At 41.9% G+C, this 22,169-nt stretch overlaps 1 protein-coding gene across 1 annotated transcript in view; it reads right to left on the reverse strand.

The window, feature by feature from the left end:
* The window catches only part of EXD3 (exonuclease 3'-5' domain containing 3), a 229,345-nt gene that overhangs the window by 194,715 nt on the left and 12,461 nt on the right, over positions 1 to 22,169 (reverse strand). The window contains exons 2-4 of the mRNA XM_010564648.1: positions 7,705 to 7,769; positions 3,396 to 3,566; positions 1,978 to 2,145 (exon numbers count right to left, since the gene is read on the reverse strand). Coding sequence (XP_010562950.1) covers positions 1,978 to 2,145; positions 3,396 to 3,566; positions 7,705 to 7,769 — 404 coding nt within the window. The remainder of the gene's footprint in view (positions 1 to 1,977; positions 2,146 to 3,395; positions 3,567 to 7,704; positions 7,770 to 22,169) is intronic.

Here is a 22,169-nt window from a genome sequence, read left to right on the forward strand (position 1 = left end):
CCCCATCAGGTGCCTCCTCACCACAGCGACTATTTTATACTGCTAAATCAGAATAAAGTTATCTTCCCCCAACCCCACCATCGCCTGTGCACAGGTGATGGTTTTCCTGTGGCCCCCAGGACACCTGCGCCCTGCCCCCCTCAGGCGGCCCTCCCAGCAGCTCACTGCAAAACTCCCGCCTGCTGCGATTCACAACCTGGTTCAGCTTTTGACCAGCTCTACTAAAACAAGGCGTACGGGGAGGGCCAGATGTGGTTCAGAAACAAGTAACCACCATGGCTGTCCCCAGGGACCTCCGGGATCTCATTTTCTGAAGAAATCTTTTTCCAAAAGCTCCGTGAGGGAAAGGAGCCTTAACCCATGGGGCAAAGCTGGGGACCTTCATGGCTCGCACACCACAGTAGGAACTGCATTAAAACAGGCGAAGGAATAACGTGCTCTAGAATAAATGCCTGGTGTCTTGTTGTAAATACAGCAAGAAAATAAATAATGACAGCAAGGATTTATAAGGATTTCTGTCTTTTCTGGTGACAGACAGAGGAGCTAAAAATCCCACATGTGAATCTGCTTTACTGCCCCATCTCTCAGATGGGGAAGAGCAGGACGAACAGACACACCACAGCCCACTACAAGTCCTCAGAGCCCTAGTTCCATGGTTTTGGGGGTTAGTTGCTGTGAACTTAGGTATGATCAGTCCCCAAGGACAGTAAAAGATTTCCTGTTATTCTTGAAGATAATTCTATTCATCCTTCTGGCAACAAAACAAAACTAGAAGAAAGTTATGGCTGAGGGTAAGCAACAGTTGAGGTTTCCTGTTCTTCACACTGGGAATGACTAGTAAATGAGCTTTTCTGTGGAAGAAAGAACAGCAAAACAATTCCACCAAAAAAAAAAAATTCAGAGCTTTCCAAAACCAGATCTAGAAAGAACTGCATTTCTAATGAAAACAATAAATAACTTCAGAGCCATGACCTTAAAAATCACACTTGAATATAGTCAAATACTACGTTTCTTTTAGGATTTTCAAACACTCATGTTCAAAAACTTATTGAGCTAAAGAGTAAGTTTCAAGCAGCTACCTGTGAACTTCTGATAAAATGTGAAATATCCTTGTTTCAGTATTCAAAGAAATCAACAAGAATGGAATTCCACGATCTCACTTGGGAACTTGGCTTTGCTGAAGAACAGGATTTTAAAAATGCTATTTGATTTTTTTTCTTTTGCTAAATAAGGTCAAGCTGTTCTACACCATCAAAGTGAACCATCTTCCTTTGAGAAAAACAAACCTATGGTTTTTGCCTTTTAAAGCATTAACAGTATTGTAGTTTGCTCATGAGAACACTTGCAAGGCTACCAAGACATCATGGTGATGCCAGAGATGCTGCAAGTACTCTAAACCACAGGGTAAAACATGCCAAATTCTGGTTTTGGTGAACTCCTGCCAGTGTCAGCCACTCAAACTCAAATACATGAGTAGTAACACATTTTGAATATGAGCCTCAATGGTAAAGAGGCTTCGAAACTCCTCAAACTGGAACCCTTTGGTTAGGGTAATCATGTGGGAACAGAGAGATTTTCCAGCCCCTCCTCTCTGCAGGCAGATTGGAGGTAGCACAGCAGGTCTATGACCAACTACTAAAATCCCTTCTTTTCTTGCCAAGGACAAGGAAAACAAAAAAGAACACAACCATCCCCTTAAATTCTCCAAATTAAACCCTATTAACCTATTACTTTCAAAGGTCAAAAAAGGGGTGGAGGAAGGATTCACTAGCATTCTGTACTCAACCATTAGAAAAAATGAGGTTGAACACAGCCTACTCATGTACATGGGAAGACCATGCTAAGCTGTACCATTCACAGTGTGCAGCTGCTGTGATGAAACGGAATTCACATTGAAATGCATCCAAAAAAGGACACAGACTTTAACAGAGAACTAGGGAGCTGGGTAGGTAAATTTATTTGAAAGACATGACCCACCTCTTTGTAATCGCCCTTGTGATAAAGATGACTGACATGTCCAAGCAAATAGTTCCGGTCTGCTGTATGGAGCTGGTAAATGCTAATCAGAGGGTCAAGAAGATTAGCTGGGCAGTGGGCTAGTATTCTGAGTACACGGGCCTGCAGCTTCTTCAGCTTGATGCCAGACTTAAAAAAAAAAAATTAAAAAAAAATCAAACACAGATTTAGTAAAGATGGCTACAATTCAATGGCAGTTGAAAATGCAGCTTGTTTGAACAGTGGAATAAGCCAATTCCCTGGGAAGGGATTCTCCAATTTCCCCATGGAGTCTGCAAGCAGAAATCAGAACAATATGATACACATTTTTTTCACAGCTTCCAATTAAAAAACATTAAATGTTTGCGGGATAATTCTGGAAAAGGCATATGGCCTTGTGCAAAAGTAAAATATGAAACTGGAAAAATGCCCTCTTTTACTAACACAGCTATTTAGAAATTCTCCCCTCTAGTTCCCAGCAGAAAATCTTTGATCCAGCAACTCCCCTCAAGGGAGATCTCACCTATCAGGCATAAGAATTCAATGTTCATTCTCAGGCTTGCTCCTGGGTGCAAGAAGGGCAGGAAAAGCAAAAGCATCATCAAAACATGCACAGATACGTGTATTAATCCTTGTGTTCCCACATAATCATTCTCTTATGACATAGGAATTTCAGTGCCAGTAGCACTTCACTGCACTTTGCAGATACTGTAATGGCAGAGCTCAACAGCTAAAAAGAGCCATTTGGAAAAACGGGAAATGAAACAACACAAATATAAAAGTATCTTGCATTTCAGAGCCAAAAGCATACAAAAAAGAGAAAATCAGTAGGTCAGAATATAAGGCAGCATAAAGAATGGTAAACATTAGGATGTATAATCTGATGACCCAATGTTACAAAGCTAATCATTCAAATGCTGAAAAGTCATACTGTTACCATTTTCTGCATTCCCGATGATAAAAGCTCCCCACCATATGGCAGGAGTTAAGCAATCGTACAGTAACTGGCTTCTATTTGCAGAACTGGAAGAATATGCAGAGTAGATTACTGCAATTGGTTTTATCCTGACAGCAGGGATGTGAGTTCCAGTGGGAAAGCCTCCAGCCCGGCAAAGGCTGCAAGATCAATGTTTGATCAAAGTGGTTTGATCTGGAAAGATGGAAATCCCAGCTTGGAAGGGGAAACAGAGCTCTCGCATCACAGCTTCCAGTATTATTTCATTTTCAGGCCAGCATACAACAGATAACTACGAATTTCACACCTCGTCACACCGTGTTTGTATGAGACTATAGAGAAGACCCAGGACAATGGAATAAAGTGAAATTGGGGACACTTGAGGGACATTAAAATCAATTGCCCTCTCCTTTCTCTGGGCTCTCTTGCTCTCTCTTTTTCTAACCTGTTGAACAGCAGGATGCTCTTTTATCCAAAGCTGCAACTCAGTGGTGATGTAATACCCGAGGGAATGCCCTTTCCCCTTCCAATCACTGCTGCTCTCCAGCATGTCCAGGAGTCCTGCCAATGGGTCCTCCAGTCCTGCAAAGCCCCGCCTGATTTCTTCCTTGAGCTGCTGAGATACAAAACCACATTGTCATGTACAAAGAGATTAGTGAATCCTCCCTTCCCCCAGATGAACACAAAGCTTTATTTTTTTTAATTTAATCTATTCAGAGAGGTAACTGTTGCTATTCAGCCACCATCCGCGCCTCCAGTGACTTTTCATGTCATTACAGATTCCTTCATGGCTCACTGCACCTCAAACCCAATGGGAAAAGCAGCAATTGTCCACACTAATTATCCCATAAAGACAGAGAAGTTGTTCTGTGGGGCAGACAAAGGGACTTGGGATTTGGGGGAGGGGGAGAAAAGAAGTGAGTTGGAGAAAGGGGTGTTATTAGGAAAATGGCAATATTGAAGGTAGATAACTGGGCTCAAAAACCTGCTCATCTTCTAACAGACCTACAAGTAATAAGGCATATAAACCCCTCCTCCTCATTCTTGTACCACAAGCTTTCATGTTTGACCTTATACACACTTTAGCCACAATGGCATAATGCTCCTCAACATAACAGGAATATTTGGGAGTATCAAAATAGTTTGCATTTTACACACAAGATTAAAAAGAAAGAAATCAGAGTTCAAACTCTGTCAGATTACCACCCTGCAAATCTATGCTCCTTTCCTCCAAACCTACCTGAGCAGTGTATTTTCTGCCGACTACCTATTGCCACTGCACATCAGGCACGGCACACCTCCGCAAGTCTAAAGGCCATACGAAGGGACTTGGAACATGGGAAAACTCCATGCCATAAATCTGAGGAATCCCAGGGTGATGTGTTTAGAAATGTGAAGGAATTGGATACTCACTTTGTGAATGTTAATAGGCTACTTACTACCCATCTGGTAGAAGTGATAAATTAGCAGTACTGAGCAATATCTTTATAATGTTTACATTAGAAGTAGTTTCCAAGGAGCTCAGAGGGTTGGCAGGGTGAGGAAGTGGCATCCTTCAGTACCCACACAGGACCTTTCACCGCATGGTACATGTACTGGCATGGAGCAAGGCAAAAGCAGAGACAGAAAACAAGAAATCACTAGGAGCAGCTGCTCTCTTTCTTTTCTGGCTAAAAAGCAAAATCCAAAAGATGCTCATTCCCGCCTGCAGCCAGCACTTGTAATTTACTGTACACGACGGCCCCAGCCATAGCTTCCAATGGAAACAACATAAAGTTTGAAGAACGACATGGAAAACAAAAGAAAATCTACAGAAAATTTGCCAATGAATTTCTTCTTTTTTATTCATGGACAATATTTACTGGAAGACAGTTATTTTCCATAGTGTCTTTCATGTCTGGAAAAACCACAAAACCTATCGTTTATGACAGAAACTGTTTCTTTCTCACTAGATTATCAAATGCAGTATGAAAAAGCTGGTGACTAACAAAGATGTGACTTTAGATAACAGATTTCTCCCTGTAAGTATTTTCCCTGTGAAAAGAATTTGCGATGTTAAACATAGGGCTCCAACTTCACTGTGAGATTCAGCAGAAGGAAAAGGCAAGCTCTTATCCAACCACAAATATCCAACACAACAGCCAAAGGAAAACAAAGCAACTCGCCAACTAAATTGCACTGTTTATAAATGGCCTCTCTTCTTTTTTTCTCCCCCCCCGCCCAAAGCCCCACTTCAGCAGATTTAGACTCAACAAGAGCTTTCACCACACCGCTCAGCTCCTCCTCGGGCTGGAGTCAGAGCCCAGGCTTTGGCAGGATGGGCTCTAGCAGACACCAGGTCCTGCAAGAGCACAAGCCTGCTTTCACAGGCAGAGCATCTCCAAACACCAACACAACTGCCGGGAGCACTAACTGTTGTTATCTAGACTGTCTTGACTTTGTAGCAGCTAGACTTTGACAAGCAGGGGAGAAGCCTTCTTCAAAACTTCCTAGCAATCTGAAGACTTCAACTATGGTACATATAGTTTGAGGGGAAAAAAAACACAGAAAAAAAAAGGCATGAGACACCTAAATCAGAGAGGAAAGAGTGCTGTGCTGCCTGGCTCCTCTCTCTGCCAGAGAAGGATTCCTCTCAAACGTGTAATTGCCATTTCCATTTCAATTGATTCCCATGGCAGGGAATGCTCCTTGGGGGATTTCTACAGCCTGACAGATCATGGGAATAGGAAAATTTTGCTGATGCTCAAACTACATACTCCTTCATTCAGTTTTGGTCCCTTATTTCTAGTTACACAGCTCAGGGCAGTCTGCTGATGCCTCTTGGTTATTCCAAAACTGCCTTTCCTATGTAGGAAATGACCACTACTTATAACCATGTTCCAGAACTGAGGTCACGCCATGGACAGATACCCCCCTTCTATTCATGGTCACTAATTTGAGACCAACGGGCTGATTCACACAAGTTAATAAACAGTACTGACTTACATTCACACACAGCAAAAGGCAAAGAAGCTCACTGCCATTTAAATGTCAATGGAGCAGACTGAGCTGTATTTAAGGCAACTTCCCTCATTTATTTGAACTGGACAGTTGGATGTAAGCAGCAGCACAGGGCAGGGCAGCAGCTGCCCCCGAAAAAAGCATCAACACTTGCTGTGGGTGCACTGCATGTCTGAAGGGTGGTGATGCCCTGAGCATGGATTAGCCCGTCTCAGTGACAGAGTGACAAGCACATGTCAGAAACCATTGGGGGCATTCATGCTCTGCTCCCCACCTTAGAGGGAGCTGCTGCTGTGCCACCGCCTGGTCCCACCATAGCCCTCCTCATCTCTCCAAAAGGCTTTCCTCATGGTTCAGAAACACATCCTCCAGGTTCAGAAACATGCTTCTGCCCATGCCCGCAGCCACGCGGTGCTGCCTGAAGGCTGAGCCCGAGGGGGACAGACCTGCCCCACCAGGGAGCTGCAGCCTGCACGCTCTGCAAAACCATGCGTCTCACTGGGATGACCGTTCCAGAAACAAACTGAGTAAGTGGAGCTGCAAGTGTGACTCATGGGGATCCTCAAGCTTTTCCACCCTCAGCAGGAAAGCTGAGGTGCTCTCTGCCCAAGGACACGTCGATGGGAGGCTTTGTCTTTTTCAGAGCATTTTTCTTCACAATCCACGCACATCCCAGGGTACACAGCACAGAGATTTTGATGATTACTCTTTCCTACTGTTGTTTTGTGGGATTAACTGCCCTCAAGACCTAACAAATAATATTTTTTTTCCTCCAACTCTAACAAAACTTGATAGAAAGCTCAAGGCTTCAGAGTTGCTGAGCTCAAGTCTATGTCGGTGACTGACCATTTGGAAAGGCACCTCTCACACTGTGTTTCCAGTTGTTTAATTATTCCGGCTGGGAACCACAGACTATCAGTAATGGAAAGTCTAAGTGCAGCAGACAAGGACAATGACTAAACACTCCAGACACCTAGGATGGAGCACATACACCAAGGTACTCAGCCACGCTGGCCATTTTACACAGGACACATTCCCTGTGGCTATGTGGTAAGCTGCAGGTTTTTGGGTCTTTTAGAAAAAAACATCTCGGCTATGAACCTGTCTCAACAACGCAGACTTAAACATGGGAAACTCACCACTAAGCTGATGCATCTAGTGTTTTTGTTAGTTTTCAAGCTCCCAAATTTAGATGAAGCATATTTTACTCCCTATGAGAAATCTCCACGTAGGGCCCATAGGGTGCTGTATAAAAATACAGCACTAATTTTAGACAGGCAGTGTAAATTGCATTCACCACTCTAAAAGGCAAAACCAAACCAAATCAGAAAAAATAGTAAAAATACTTTGAATACGAAGGCTTTGATATCATTCCACTTGGCAAAGAGCACTCTTCTACTGACTTCAACCCTCATATTTTTCAGCTACTAGAAATATTCTTCCCCCTCACCCAATTATCCTCCATTTAATGGACAAAAAGAATGTTTAGAAGAAAACAAAAGCAACTTTGATTTTTTCCCTCTGTAACTCAGCCCTGTAAACTTCAGCTCTTTTATATGAGCCCCTGAGCTGCTTCACATCACATAGAGCTACCTTTTCTTTTCACTTCTTGCTGCAAATGCATAGGCTCTTCCCCTGTGTGCTGGAACTGAAAGCAATCATGAAGACTTGCAGGTCTGACCTAAGCATTCTGCATCTGGACATGCTCTGCATGCAGTTATTAACTGCAGCGTGGAGGGGAGGCTCAGCCTTACCTTCTTCATCTCTTTCTTTGTCCAGAGAAGCTGAAGGGTTTTCAGCAATAGGAGTGGGTCCTGGCCTGGAGGAGGGGGAAGAGAGAGAAAGAGAGGGAGAGAAAGAAAAGGGGGAGAAAAACAAAACAAAACAGATTTATTGGCTCTGTACAGGCAGCCTAGACACACTGGTGCATTGTTTCACGGAAGAGAACTCAGCTAGTCCATGCCACTGTGTTTGAAACCACCAACCTTCCAACTGTCAGTCAGGATTAAAGTGTGAAAATCCCTCACTCTGAAATCCTCACAAAATAACAGACATCATCCATGCATGGCTTTAACTAAACACCCACATGGGCTGAAATACTGAAAAGCTGTATTTGTGCATTTACAACTAAATCATGCTGCTCCTACGCATCAAATACATCCCCACCAGTCCCCTCCTCACCGCTCCCCCTTTTTAATATTAAAACAAAATGGTCCTAGAAGAGTAAGCATCTTGCACAAGCTGGAAAGGATTATCAACACACTCAATTTTAATGAAATGGCTCTTAAGTGTTAACCTCATTGCAACCTGTGGATGGAAGATGCGAGCAGGTGAATTTATGGGAAGATCAGCCTCTATTTGCTTGCCAAGCGCAGGGCAGTCTTTGTGTGCTGGAGAGCCAAGCCTGCCTGCGCAGGGCAAGCCACGCAGGGTTGGAAGCAGGGTGGGCTCTGACTTGACTTCTCAAGATGGTGTTTGAGGAAGAGGAAAGATGAAATGCTGCTGTGATTAGTGGCAAGGCTAAAACGAAAAGTGATCAATCATTTCAAAAGAAGGTTATTTGGAATGTTTCTCTTTTACTTTTCACCTAGTTATTTGAGAACTTGCATTCAGTTGTTATTTTGTGTCTATTATCATTCATCATACCAATATTATTCACCATACCCAGTATTGCTGAACCAAATGTTTAGGAATATTTGATTTTAAAAGCAGTAACATTTTTGATATATGGTTCTATTTGATTAGCAATTATTTACTTACAAAACCATGACTCAGAATATTCTGAATGAAACTATTCTACTGCATCAACAGTTTAAATGTGAAGAATGAATTTAAAAATCTGAATTAGTTCTCCAAAAACACTCCTTGTATATTTAGTTCACCTCCTCTTATGTTTTCATAAAGCCAAAAGAAAAATGTTAAACTGAAAAGGAAACATCCTTTCAATCACCTTCTGCATTCCAAAGTTCATAAATAGCTCATTTCCAAACGCTAGATTTCTTGCTTAGTATCCCATCTCACTTCATATTTCAGGTCACAAAATTCTACTTCAACTGTGAAAAGCTCTACCTCATCCAACTAAACTCTGAAGCACTGCATTTATAAAATATTTTAAGTAGCAAGCTGATTAGTGGTCGAGCCAAGAGAATGATATTATTCCCATTATTCACTAACCTCTGGGAAACACCAGCCAAATTAAAAACGCCACATTTACAATTCATAAGATAATATTTTCTCTCATCTCTGGCTGTTCTGAAATCTTAAATCTCCAAACACTAGCTGTTCTCAGCTACTGCTGCTCCTTTGGAAAAAGAAAAGTCTCTTTTTACAACAAAACAGAAGAAAATCCAGATCCCTCCTCCCCACAAAATTAGCAACTAACAGTCAAATTCAGTCCATGTGTGTGTGCACGCATACACACACACTCTCCTCTTGGCTTGACTCCCAAATAAATTTATACACACAGAGGAAAAGAAATTAGAATGCAACCCAGTGTGTAACTAAATACACTGTAAATCTGAACTGTAATTAATGCAGTGAACAAGCCGGAATGATACAGGAAATGAGAGCAGTTAGGAAAGCAGTGTTTCACTTCAGATACAGCCAATAATTCCACTTGTTAAAAAGCTTTCTAAACCTCAATTAACAAAACAAGCCCTTTTCTTACGTGACTTTTTCCTACCTTACCTCCCTGTAACTGAAATCTGATCTCACCATTTTTTCAATACATAGACACATGAAAACCATCTCTCCAGTCAATTTCAAACGACTCAGCACATTGCCAGCATGCCACTCTGCAAGCATGGCTAAGTAGGAAACAACCTCCCCCCTCCCCAAACCCTGGAAGTGAATGCACCCACAATGTAGTTACTTCCACGACGAGCCCTGCTGTCGGGCAGCCAGGCCAGCCAGGCTGCGGTGAAAGCCAGTGCCGAACCGCTGGGACGGGAGAAGGTCAACCATGGGAAGGGCAACCACCCACCTCCTGGCATGACCTGACCAAAAGGGTTTGCTCTCCATTCAGTCTGCGCATAATGAAGAGGCAATTCCCACTCAATTCTCCAGAATGGGGATTGAACAAGGAGAGGAAACACTGAAATATTAACCACAGTACGCTGGTGTCAGAACAGTGCTGTCTCCTTCCTCACCTGGTAAAGCCCTGTAAGTATCTAAGGATGAAAGGCAATGAGAGGCTAAACATGACAAGATAACCGACAAGCAGTCTCTCCTAAAGCCAAACATAAACAAGACAACAAAGCAACATTATGCTTTTGCCTAGTCCCACCAGAGCGGACAGATGCTGCAGTTCACGTTGGATCCTGTGCTGTTGTATCTAGCCACCCTCCAGCTAGGACAGAAGATGTAAATGTGAAGGTCCACATCATTTTGGCTCCTGAAATAAATGAACAATTCCTCTTTTCTTTCTCCTGCAGGACCTCTTTGGGGGACTAGCTCCCTCATGGTTCTCCTGGCACCCCTGAAGAGTGAAAAATAACTGTCTTTGGCATGGATAATATAGTAGTAACAGTACTGTTATGTTCCTATTGGAATACCAGATAGGTTCCTGCTTATCCACATCCAAGAAGGAACCAGAGAAACAGCAGGAAACTAATGCCAGGATATCCGAGGAAAAAGGACAGGACCTTACAAGTTTCATAAGCGTTCCAGAATAAATCTGGAGAGCAGACAATTGCTCAACACAAAAGGGAGAGAAGAAGTGTCCTGGTTTCAGCTGGAATAGAGTTAACTGTCTTCCTAGTAGCTGGTACGGTGCTATGTTTTGAGTTCAGTATGTGAAGAATGTTGATAACACTGATGTTTTCAGTTGTTGCTCAGTAGTGTTTAGACTAGAGTCAAAGATTTTTCAGCTTCTCATGCCCAGCCAGGGCACCTGACCCAAACTGGCCAACAGTGTATTCCATACCATGTGCCGTCCCATCTAGTTTAGGAACTGGGAAGTGGGGGGCAGGGAATCGCGGCTCGGGGACTGGCTGGGTGTCGGTCGGCGGGTGGTGAGCAATTGCCCTGTGCATCATTTGTACATTCCAATCCTTTTATTACTACTGTTGTCATTTTATTAGTGTTATCATTATCATTATTAGTTTCTTCTTTTCTGTTCTATTAAATCGTTCTTATCTCAACCCAGGAGTTTTACTTCTTTTCCTGATTTTCTCCCCCATCCCACTGGATGGGGGGGAGTGAGTGAGTGGCTGCGAGGTGCTTAGTTGCTGGCTGGGGTTAAACCACGACAAGAAGAAATACAAGGGAAGGAAGAACAAAGTAAAGCAACTGAAAATCAAATGGTCATAACTGAACCATAAGTGCATCTGGGCTCAACTCAGATGACAAGAACAAGAAAATTTGGGAGTGACCTCCAGCCCCTGCAGTAGGAGCAAGAAGCAGCAATTACTAAGATACACGTATTAAAACAGTAACAGAACAGTGCCTGCAAAAGCAAGGATGGGTCCCAGAGGCCAGAAAAACGCCTTCATATGTCACACTAAGAACACCCAAAAATCTACACTTCTCACAAAAAGTTAAATTCTGCAGAGACTCCTACATACTGAGAGATATCCAGCTATTAGCAAGGGTCATTCAATGAGCAAAACAAACAAAACAAGAATAAGGCCATCTAAAACAGCATTAAAAAGCAGCATGGCAAGAAGGAGAGCATCAGCTCTCTGTTCCCAGCTATGAGCAGCCAAGGATGGCCAGGTCTACCATGGTGGAGAGGCCGAGACGTGCCCCAGGCAGCTGATCCCATTCAGTTCCTAGATCAAGCTCAAAGAAAAAGTGCTCAGTCTGACACTGATCCTTTACAGCTCCAAAAAAAGGGGGTTGCAGACAATAAAATATCTGGCAAGGCTTCACCAAAACAAGGTTATAGCACTTCAGTGGAGATCTCAAAAAGACACATCTGCATCCACTCCATCAAGACACAAATGACCTCAATTTCTTCATCTAATAGTTTCTCCAAATAGTATGTTCCTGTTGTAAAAATTCTGACATTAGTGTATTTCCTTTCAACATTTTTCATTCTGAAAATAAATTTCCTCTGCCCTGAATCTGGTACCAAAATTGGAGGAGATGGTAAATCAAATGTTTTCCAGTTCTCAATATCTGTGGTTACATTTCAAAACCATATAAACCACAAGGCTTATATTTTTTAGTTAGAAAAGTGCCTTTGAGGAAAGCCATAAACTACTTTCTGTTCATTCTATCCTTTTCCTTTGTGCATACATCACTCAAAACCTGCTGTGATCACAACAAAAGCGGTGCCCGCAGGCTGGTGAGGTAAAGTAGTGGTTTTGCTGTTGCGTCCTTGCAAAATTCTGCTGCATTATTCACTGGTTCTGCTGAAACACCCCAGCAAGAGAAACCCACTTTCTGACTGAGGTTCCTTGTGTGTCTCGCATGGGGAAAGTGAGACATACAACCTCAGAGAAGGAATTTACCAATGAAAATAATCTCTCAACACTTTCTCTTTGTGTCAAAAGCCATTAAACACCCCACAGCCCAAAACCTGGAAGAATTACAGTCAACTAATTAAAAGATACAGAATGCAAGAAAAAAAGGAACCCCCCAAAGGGAGGCTAATGTCACTGAAATGCAGGATCGCATCCACCAAACAGTCAATTACAGCTGAAATTCATGGACAGAAAAGGTCAAGAACAAAATGCTAATGGCTAAGTCCTCTTTAGGCAGACAGCTTATACCTCTGCCTTGCAAACTAACAGGATTTTAATAAACGTTTAACGGAATATATAACAAATCCAACCCACCCAGTAAATAATCAGTGAATTTTTACTATTATCTATTGTTTTGTGTGCCTTCTGCCCCAATAAATCCCTGAAATCTGTCATCTGTGAAAACTCCTGTTCATCTCAACAAGCCTTTGAGATATTTTTCTGAAAGGAAAAGAAAGGTTCTAGATATTTCAATGTCACCATAAGTGCTGCTAGCCCATTTGCACTTAAAAACTAATATATAAATGTATAGGCAATGCATAAACTGGGGATGGGTGGGGGAGCAGAGTTATTCAGCCAACTCCTGTTTCAGAAGTATGACGGGTACACCTAATGACGTGTAATTTAAATTACATCTGAAAACCAACAAATAGTATGCTATGTGAATAAAAAATTAATCAGAGTTTCTTATCAAAACCTACTTTGTCTCAATTTTTTTCAGAAAATTATAGTTCACACCCAGTGTGTGCTAGTTTTGTAGAAGAAAAGGCTGATAGGGAACAGAAATAATATCACTTTGATGATGCAAAAAATGAATGGATACATTTTCTAGCGACAATTTTTGAATCTCTAAGAACAAGCTGATTTAATTAAAAAGATACGAAAGTCCTCCATAGAAACTCACAGATTTTTACACCTTCTAGGTTTTCTTGCTGTGCCTACTTTTAATGAGCACACGTAACATAAATAAACCTTCCAATCTTGTTTAAGTATTTTTGAGCTTGAGAAAATGATTCCATATGGAATTTCTCCTAACAACGTGAAATCACATTTATAAAAGACACAAAACCAATTTTAGAATATAAAGGTATTATACAATATACATTGTAAAATTCTGGGTTGTAATTTAAAAAAAAAAAAAGAGGAAGTAGATACAATAAACAAAAGATGAAATGCTATATTATTTTAAAATTAGTAGAAAGACTTCAGAAAAAGCATGTATAAATGAATATGTGGGTATTAGCCAGTGGGGCATGGCAGTGCCATTCTCCTTTTGCTTTATAGGAGGCTTTTTCAGTAATTTGTTCTTACTTGGATTTATTCCAGGGTCTGGGGAGAGATATCTAACATACTACATAACCATGATATCATATAGATTAATCACTTTTTTTTTTTTTTTAAACAGTTAGGATTATGTTATCGCAACAGTATTTGGTCCTGCCACATCATCCCTGTCTCGTACTGAAGACTCACCTTCAAGAGATGCTTAACCCTCTGTTAAGCCTGAGGCCTCCAACAAACCTAGTATTGAGATGGGGAAATCTCTTTGAAAAGAGTTAGAAATTCAGATGACGAGAGACCACCCGCTGCCTTGCTTATTACCGTATCTTTTGGAGTAACTGTTGTGTTTCCATCATAGGGGCATCCAGTTAAAACATGACCTAGCAGCAAGGATAATGTAACTTTCTTCCTTGGTTTCAGAGGGAGGGAAGAGCGAAGGGTAATTAGTACATCAGAAGCTGCAAAAGACAGAGGTGGGACGTGGGGTTTTTTCACTGGTCAGAACTTGACAGCTGCAATATCCTGAGAAGTGAGCTTGTCGGTATCGCTGCTCCATCCCCCTTGTACCAATCCATTCTCCATTTCTTATTGAGAACACGTGTTCTAAATGACATTTAATGGCATTGCAGTAATTTGCCTGTATTTTTGCAAACAGTGCCAAGGATCATATTTCCTACTTCACCTGCAATGAAACGCAACCTCTGCTTGTTTTGCATCCATGCTGACACAGGAGTACCGCTGAGACAGCCACCGTTTTCGGCAAACCAAAGGTCAGTTTTTCCCTTTTCTCATTCAATTCACTTTCTGAATATAAAAGTCACAAATGGTTTTGCTTAATAGACATGGCACTGTATCAAGTAAGTTATAACTGGGAGTGGAGAGAAGAGGTATATAAAAATGTAGTTTTCCCCATAAAGAATCAAAAAACAAACAACTTAGCAAGCAGCCAAGAAGGCAGCACTCCAAACTACCAAGAAACCATGGTAAGACCACCAGTACCAAAGCAAGGGCTTTAGCAACCCTTTGGCAACCGCTGTGTTTGCACTGCATTCCCCTCACACCTCTATGCCCCAAAACACATGTTGCTTCAGTGTGGTCTGGATGCCTCCCCACACTCAGCACATGTGAGTGAGTGTCTGTGGATGCTGCTGGAGCACCTGGGGCCCGGTGCCCACAGTACTTCTCCCCAAGTTAGCACCCAACAAATGTGCTCTTAGGGATGGGGAAGTGAGTGTGGACCTGTGCAGGTAGTGCGCACTGCGCATCAATTATCTAATGAGCATCCACGTCATCTTCTGATCAGATCTGCAAGTTCATATGAACCAAGGGAGTCTATGGCTCTTGGATACCTTGTCATCACCAATTAAATTGTCTACAGTTGTCTTAGGGGAGATTGATTTTTTCCAGAATATCCCTCACATTCCAGTAACACCATGACCGGGATGAACTTCCAACACATCCTTCTCCACCCCTGCGTGTTACTTTTAAATGTGAACTAGCACCATCTTGGGGATGGGGAGGATTTCCCACTCCTATTTCAGATGCACCTGCAGCAAGGGGGTCAAAGGCTCTTTAATACTTTCTCATGGTAGAGTCTGTGTCTTAGGAAAAACAGATATTTCCAGGAATGATAGCAGTTCACTTCCAAGAACACTATGACTAAGGAGTAACCACTCAGTGATTCATTCCAATCTCCACAGACTGCAGTGATGAGACTCCCACTAAGAATAAAAGCACCCCAGAACTATTCGCTCACAGGGAAATGTCTCAGGTAGCAGTGTCTGCAGACAGGCAGAGGAATGCTGCCATGTAAGAGCCTGATCAATTTAAATGTTAATTACACCCCACCACTGAATCCTCCAGTGCAAAATTTACAAGAGGATCAGATGTCACGAAACTTTCATTTCAGAAGCAATAAATTGCTCTGCTTTAGCACAATTTCCAGGGCTCCAAAACTCACTCACCATTCCCGCTACCAATTCCTCAACTCCATCTCCCACAAAAGACAAATATGCTTTTAAAATGTATAACTATGTGGGTTTAGCTGAATTCAAACGACAAGGAAATGAAGTAACAAGATGGAGAGGGTCCTTCTTTATAAGGTATGTCTGGCTCACTCCAGCCTTTGGCGCTCAGTTTCCAATTTTAGCTACAGCTTTCTAATCGACAGAGCTTTGAACTCCACCACACAGAATGCTTCAGATCTCAGAAGGGAAGTAACCACATGCAGCTACCACAGTCTTAAAAACTCCATACACCACACACCTCCCCTATAATTTTAACATTAAAGATTTAGCCTTTTGGGAGGTCTGTGAGTCTAGGTTCACCAAAGAAAAGCATTTATTACTTGTTCCTCCAGTTCTTTATTCACAATTTGGATTCACCTTCTACACTAACACAGCCAGTGGAAGTATCTGCACCAGACAGAAGGGGAAGAAAAAAACCATCTCCAAACCCAGTAAGTTCCTCACTTGTAATCACCTGATTATGAACATCAGCTCATTTTCAGTAGCCAGAATCCTCATTTAACATGAATGGTTCCTTATTTCTCCATCTGTTGACCAGCTGTGACTGCTCCGATACATTTCTTCCAGCCCCATAATGCCCTTACATGATAGTCATCTACTCCTGCTTGCCAGACGAGAGGAGGTCTGTAGGCCATGGCTGGGTTTCCCCTGCAGTCTCTACAGCAGATGAAGAGACAGCTTCCCCACAGCTGGAATCGCTACTGAAATAAAGGTGTTCACATCACCTAATTCCATGCCATGAGGTGGTCCAGACAATACTTGGAACTGCAGAACCAGTTTATGTTTTGGTTCATAGGCCAGAGAGAAAAGTCAGGTCAACCCGAAACAATGCCCCCTACCCCAGTTTTTTCCCTGTATCAAAAGCAGAGGGGAAAGCTTCCTTTCAATTCAAATGAGACAGTTGTTTCACTCAGCAAGAAATATTTTGCTTCACTGTAGGGGGGAGGTCAGTATCTAGAAGATTATCTTCTCATGGTTCTTCGCCATCTTTCAGACAGACCTGATTTAATAGAAACATCTAATTCAATTATGTAGCTTGCACACAGAATGGCAAGGTAGAGGCCAGCAATTCCTGAAGTGTAGTCTCTGGTTTTGATCTACTGTATTAATGTGACTGCATGCAATACTATACCAAAGGGTTAGCTCTACTAATTTATTTTCTCTAATATCCTTGCAAAAGCTTATCATAAAGCATTCAATGTTGATTTCATGTTTCTCATTTGATTCTTCTAGAGAAAAGCTGGAATTCCTCAGATGCCATTAACTGAGCCCACCCCTTCCTGGGATCACTATGTTAAGCCATACCTCGGTCTGTAGTGCCAACTACATCATTACTGAAAAGTCAAAATTTAGAGATCAAACAGAAATACGGCTGGAGAACGAGCTGCACAGGCAGAACACTGAGAAAGAGAAACTGCCATGCTGGAGAGGAGAAAGGGAAATGAAGAATAGTGGGTAAAGTGTATTGAAAGGAATACAAGTTTTTCTAGAAAAAGAATCCAGTCTTTCTCAATGGCAGTAAAAGTCATTCTTTAACTAAGGGCAAAAGAGATCCCTTCCATTCTGAGAAATTCAAGTTATGAGAACATAATAGGAAACCTCACAATTTCGCTAATACATGTTCTATTTCTCAGTGAGTCAGAAGTTCACATTCTTCTAATGCAACCTCCCAACTGAAAACAATCCCCACACTTCAAGCAAAAGAATAATAAAGCACACATATGCTTCTTGTAAAACAATCCTTACAAATAACCATGGCTTTTGTTTTCATAATGGCTGAAATTCATCATTTCCCCCCCAAAAAACACAGATCAAACAAAATGCACTCTCATTAAAAGAAAAGGCTTGCTTGTCTGAGCAGAACAGCCAATAACATTTTCCTCTTATTTTCTTAGTGCTTTTTGTCAATGAAGAGAAAGGAGAGTTGCTTACCAGACACCAGAGTGTAAGGCAGGCAGGCTCAGTGCACCTCCACCCTCGGCACTCCACACCAGGACCTTCCTCTCCCTCACCCCACATCGGCCCCAAGGGCCACTCACATTCCTCTCCCACTCAGTGCCTACAGACACCTGAGCAACAACAACATCTAGGCATTGCAGGCGGCGTGTGAGCAGAAGATGCCTTTCAGATCTGGTGCCAAATAAAGAAATAAAAATGAAACCTAATCAAGTTACACAGCTTTGGGAACATCCTCACACAGTGCCTGAGATGACCCACTCTCAAGGAGCAGAAACATCCCTTCCCCTTGCACAGTGGCAAAGGAGAGCATCTCACACCGCTGCTCTGAACACGCATGTGGGTCACCACCTCAAGCAAACAGAAATCATTTTTGGATGCTTTCAATACACCCTGGCTTGACAAGAAGAAGTGCACCTATTTTTACATAAGTGACAATTCTAAAAATAACACTAACAAGTTGCCTTCTAGGCAGGTAATGAAATCCAAATTAATAAAAGCCTAAAAAAATGTAACAATCATAAACCTTTTGCAAGTAATTGGCAACACTTCTAATGGCTTCCTCATCTGTTAGATGGGCTATAACCTCAATATCAAGGGTTGTTAAGCACCAAGATGACAATACAATCTCTGGCACAGGAGGACTCGGAGTTGCAGACTGATGGGAGTCAGGGCACACACCAGAAGGGAGGACAGCAGTGCATTCCCTCATTCCCTTCTGATTTTTCACACCCTCTCCCTACACCTTCACTGCCAGGCACAGCCAGAGAGGCGACTGAAGACACTGAGCTCGGTGGATCCCCGTCCAGCCGAAACTATGGCTTGTAGTCTTGTTATTTAAGCAAAACCCACAGTTTCATCATACAATATTTATTTTCCTCCAAAAATTCAGCCAAGCTATTTTTACTTACTTTAGCCAACAGCCCCATGCATTATTTCAGTGATAAAGAGAAATGGTTTTTGTTCCCATAAAACATCTCAGTGTTGAGGAAGGAAGGGTAAAGAGTGAGTCACCATGCTCCCAGAAGCACCGACAACATTCACTGCTGTGGAATGAGCCATTTCTCACATCCCACTGCTGAGCAGTGGGGCTGTCTTACCACACCTCTGCAAGCCCAGGAACAGAAGGGATCTGTCATAGCCACAGTACCAGTCAATGTTCCTATACTAAGTTAATGGCACTTTTAATGGAAATGGGAATTCAGGAGTCTAAAACCAACATTGAAAACAGCACTCCAGAAAACTATTTCTTCTTTCAAGCTTTTCAATCCTGCAAAGGTGAAGAAGACTAATATTGTCCAGGATAAAAGGGGGAACTTCTTACATATGTCCTTATTTTATGGTTACTTAGCACTGAGACTGTCAGGAACAGCAGCAGCAGCAGGTCTAGTGGGCTGAACTGCAGTTTGGGAAAGAAGCATCAGATGCAGAGTACTACCATAAAGCTAAAAAGATATTATTTTTTTTTCCCCTCCAGACATCTCTGGAAATCCCCAAGTTCTAAACCTAAGAACCTTTAACTGTCCCTCCTAAGTAGTCTTCTATGAAAAAAAAAACCCCAACTGTTAATACTAAAAAGCCATAGTACATGTTTTGAATGCCATCTTGTTTAAATGCCATTCCCACATTTTCTTCTGCCAGTTCCTCACTTCTGTGTACTTCAGAAGTATCAGCAGATGCTGAATGGGGGCCAGAACCTCTCCTTTTCTGAGGCCGATGTGCATGGTCACATTGCTGACCTCCACTGGTACAGACCAGGCAACTGGGCCCTTTACAGAATCAGAAGTGCTGCAGCTTCATCCCTACCTGCAAGGTGAAAGGCACCAAGGGCATCCTGCTTCTACTAGCTCCTAAGGATTTCTATTTCTGTTATACACACAGTTCCATAACTGGTACAGCTGATTCAGGTATTTAATATCAGACACTTAATTTGTTTTCATCTGTGGCTGGATAACCCCATCACCCAAAGAAATCTGCAGGTTAGATGTGAGAAACACAGCTTGAGCCTGAAGAACACTTCAGCTTTTCTGCCAGCATTTCAGAAGCATATTAAAATAACCCTTTCAGTAAAATAGAAATGCACTTTGTTGTTGTTTTTCTATTAGGTGAGACCATTCAGATCACTAAAGATAGGTAATCAGGTTCAAGCAAACTTTGTTCTGTAAGTATCCAAATGAGAATTAAATTGTTTTTAAAAATAGAAGTTGAAATAGAAACTTTCACATGTTGAGAGTTCCTGATGTTAGCAAAGTATTTAGAATGTGTTTAAGCACATGTTAAAATGCACAGCTATAAACATTTGGTCCACTTTCAGTACCGCAACACAAACGCTCAGACCTTCAGCTGAAGAAGTCCATGTATTTTAACCTATCCCAACCAAGTGACACCAGTGTATTTCAGCCAAAGCTTTAAACCTAAATATCTCCTTGAAGGAACAGCTCCATGGATGAAATTCTCAACCAATAAAGCTGACACAAAAATTTCCATATGCATCAACTAAGGAAGAATTTTGCTTGGCTTGGGTCCACACCCTAACTCTTTTAAGCCAGTTTTTAATTAATGCTTAATTTCTGCCTAAATTAAGGAGAGTTTCACCTAAGTTAGGATTCATGTGAGCTTTCTAATCCTGCAATTACAGCTGAAACTAACATTTCCAGCAAGGAAAAAGCCCACAGCTTTTATTGTCCAATGCTTGACAAAGGCAGAATCAGAGGGAGACACAACTATTGGAACAAGGCTAAGAAATATAAGAACACATTACATTTTGCCACTTATTGCTTTTATTAAGTATTTACTTTGAAATTCACAGCTTTCCAGTATCTGTGTGAGAGTTCCTCTTCATATGCGCTACCCAATACATGTTAAAACTTGTACGAATCTCTCCCGCTAGTTAAAAAAACAAAAGCCTAAGTCTGCAGCAGATATTAGTGTTATCTCCCCCAATGCATGGGTATTTTTAGCCTTAACAGATCTGCTGAGAGGAAAGATACAGAAAACTGTAACGAATGCCTCTTCAGATTTTTTGTAAATGTAAATGTGTAGGAATTACAAACAAATGCTTCTTTTTTTCTGTTTACTTCCACATCTTCAGTCTGAGCACCAGGTGAGGATAAAAGGAAGACAAGCTAACTAACCCACCAGCAGTACTTCACCTCTTAGTCTCACATGCTGAATGATGGTGCCCTGCATCACGCAGCACTGTGTCCTGGCAGTCACTGCCTGCCTGCCTACCTGAAGCCTGCTGCTGCAAAATTCACTTTTCCCTCTGCTGCTCTTTCCTCAGCCATTCCTCCAAGGCGCAGGTAACAGTGGGCAACCAATGATCACCCCCTCCAGGCCAGCAGGTCCCGGTCACAGCTGGCTTATTTTCTGTCCCTCGGGCTGTGTTTTCAAGAGATGATGTCTCCAACACTGTTACCAGCTCCGTGCATTCCTCCTTTTCTCCTCCCTCCTCCTCTGCCTGTGTGGGGAGACAGGCTACCAGTAACAGCGGTGCAGAAAAGGCAGATGTGGGCATCCATGATCCATGCTTTTGTTGGGCAGTATACCAAACCAAAATTATTTGCTTTACATGCTAATTTGAGAAAACATCATAGCTTTCTTCTAATCAAAAATATGGCTTGTAATGTAGCTTTTCAGCTTCCCTTCAGGTTATATATAATTTAATTAAAAGACTCAGATAAACAAAGTGGAGAAGACCCATTTGTCCAGGCTGAATCAAGCTCTCCACAGGCAGAATGCAATTGCTACTGCTAATTTTTATGTTGAAGAAAATAATGGTGAAATTGCTATGCTAAAAAATTCCTTCTTCTTCCTATAGCTAATTACACCTCAGTGTATTATGTTAAAACTCTGTCTCTAGTACTGATACTCAATATTGCCAAAGAAAGTAAGAATCTTCAAATAATGTGTTCTTCACACGTCTCTCTGCTCCTGTTGCTGCTTTTGAAAATCCCATCCTGAGGTGCCAGGAACAGTTCCAATTACTCCCAAATGTGTCCCAAATACTGAATCTGCTCCCTCCATGCACAAAGCTCTCCAAGTCACCTTTAAGTGATTGCAAAATTGCCAAATGCTTTTCCATAAGCTGCCTGGCTCAAACCATTCTTCTCTAGGACACGTTACAGACATTACACACAGGCTCAGGCAAAAACTTGCCCAGTACTTCACACTGCACTACCGCTGACTGAACAGCTCGCCTTGGATTTCTTCAGTGTTTCTAGTACTAGATACAAGGCCAAATGAAAGGTATCATTGCTACTTAAGATAAAAGTGGCAATGGCTATTCACTTGCAAAATTTATAGGTGCAACCTCTTAGATAAAATTAAAGAAAAAAATCCTTGAGAGGTTCTACACATGACTTGCAAAGTTATAGCTCTTTATAGGGAGGTTAAGTAGAAAAGAAAGGATACCTGTCAGCTCACCCCCAACATGTTTAAAGAGATTTGTTGGTTTCTATGGCAATGGGGAGGGTAACATGGCTGCCT

Source organism: Haliaeetus leucocephalus, unplaced genomic scaffold (genome assembly GCF_000737465.1).
Source record: "Haliaeetus leucocephalus isolate CR32 unplaced genomic scaffold, Haliaeetus_leucocephalus-4.0 Scaffold183, whole genome shotgun sequence".
In the NCBI taxonomy this organism is placed as follows: Eukaryota; Metazoa; Chordata; class Aves; order Accipitriformes; family Accipitridae; genus Haliaeetus; species Haliaeetus leucocephalus.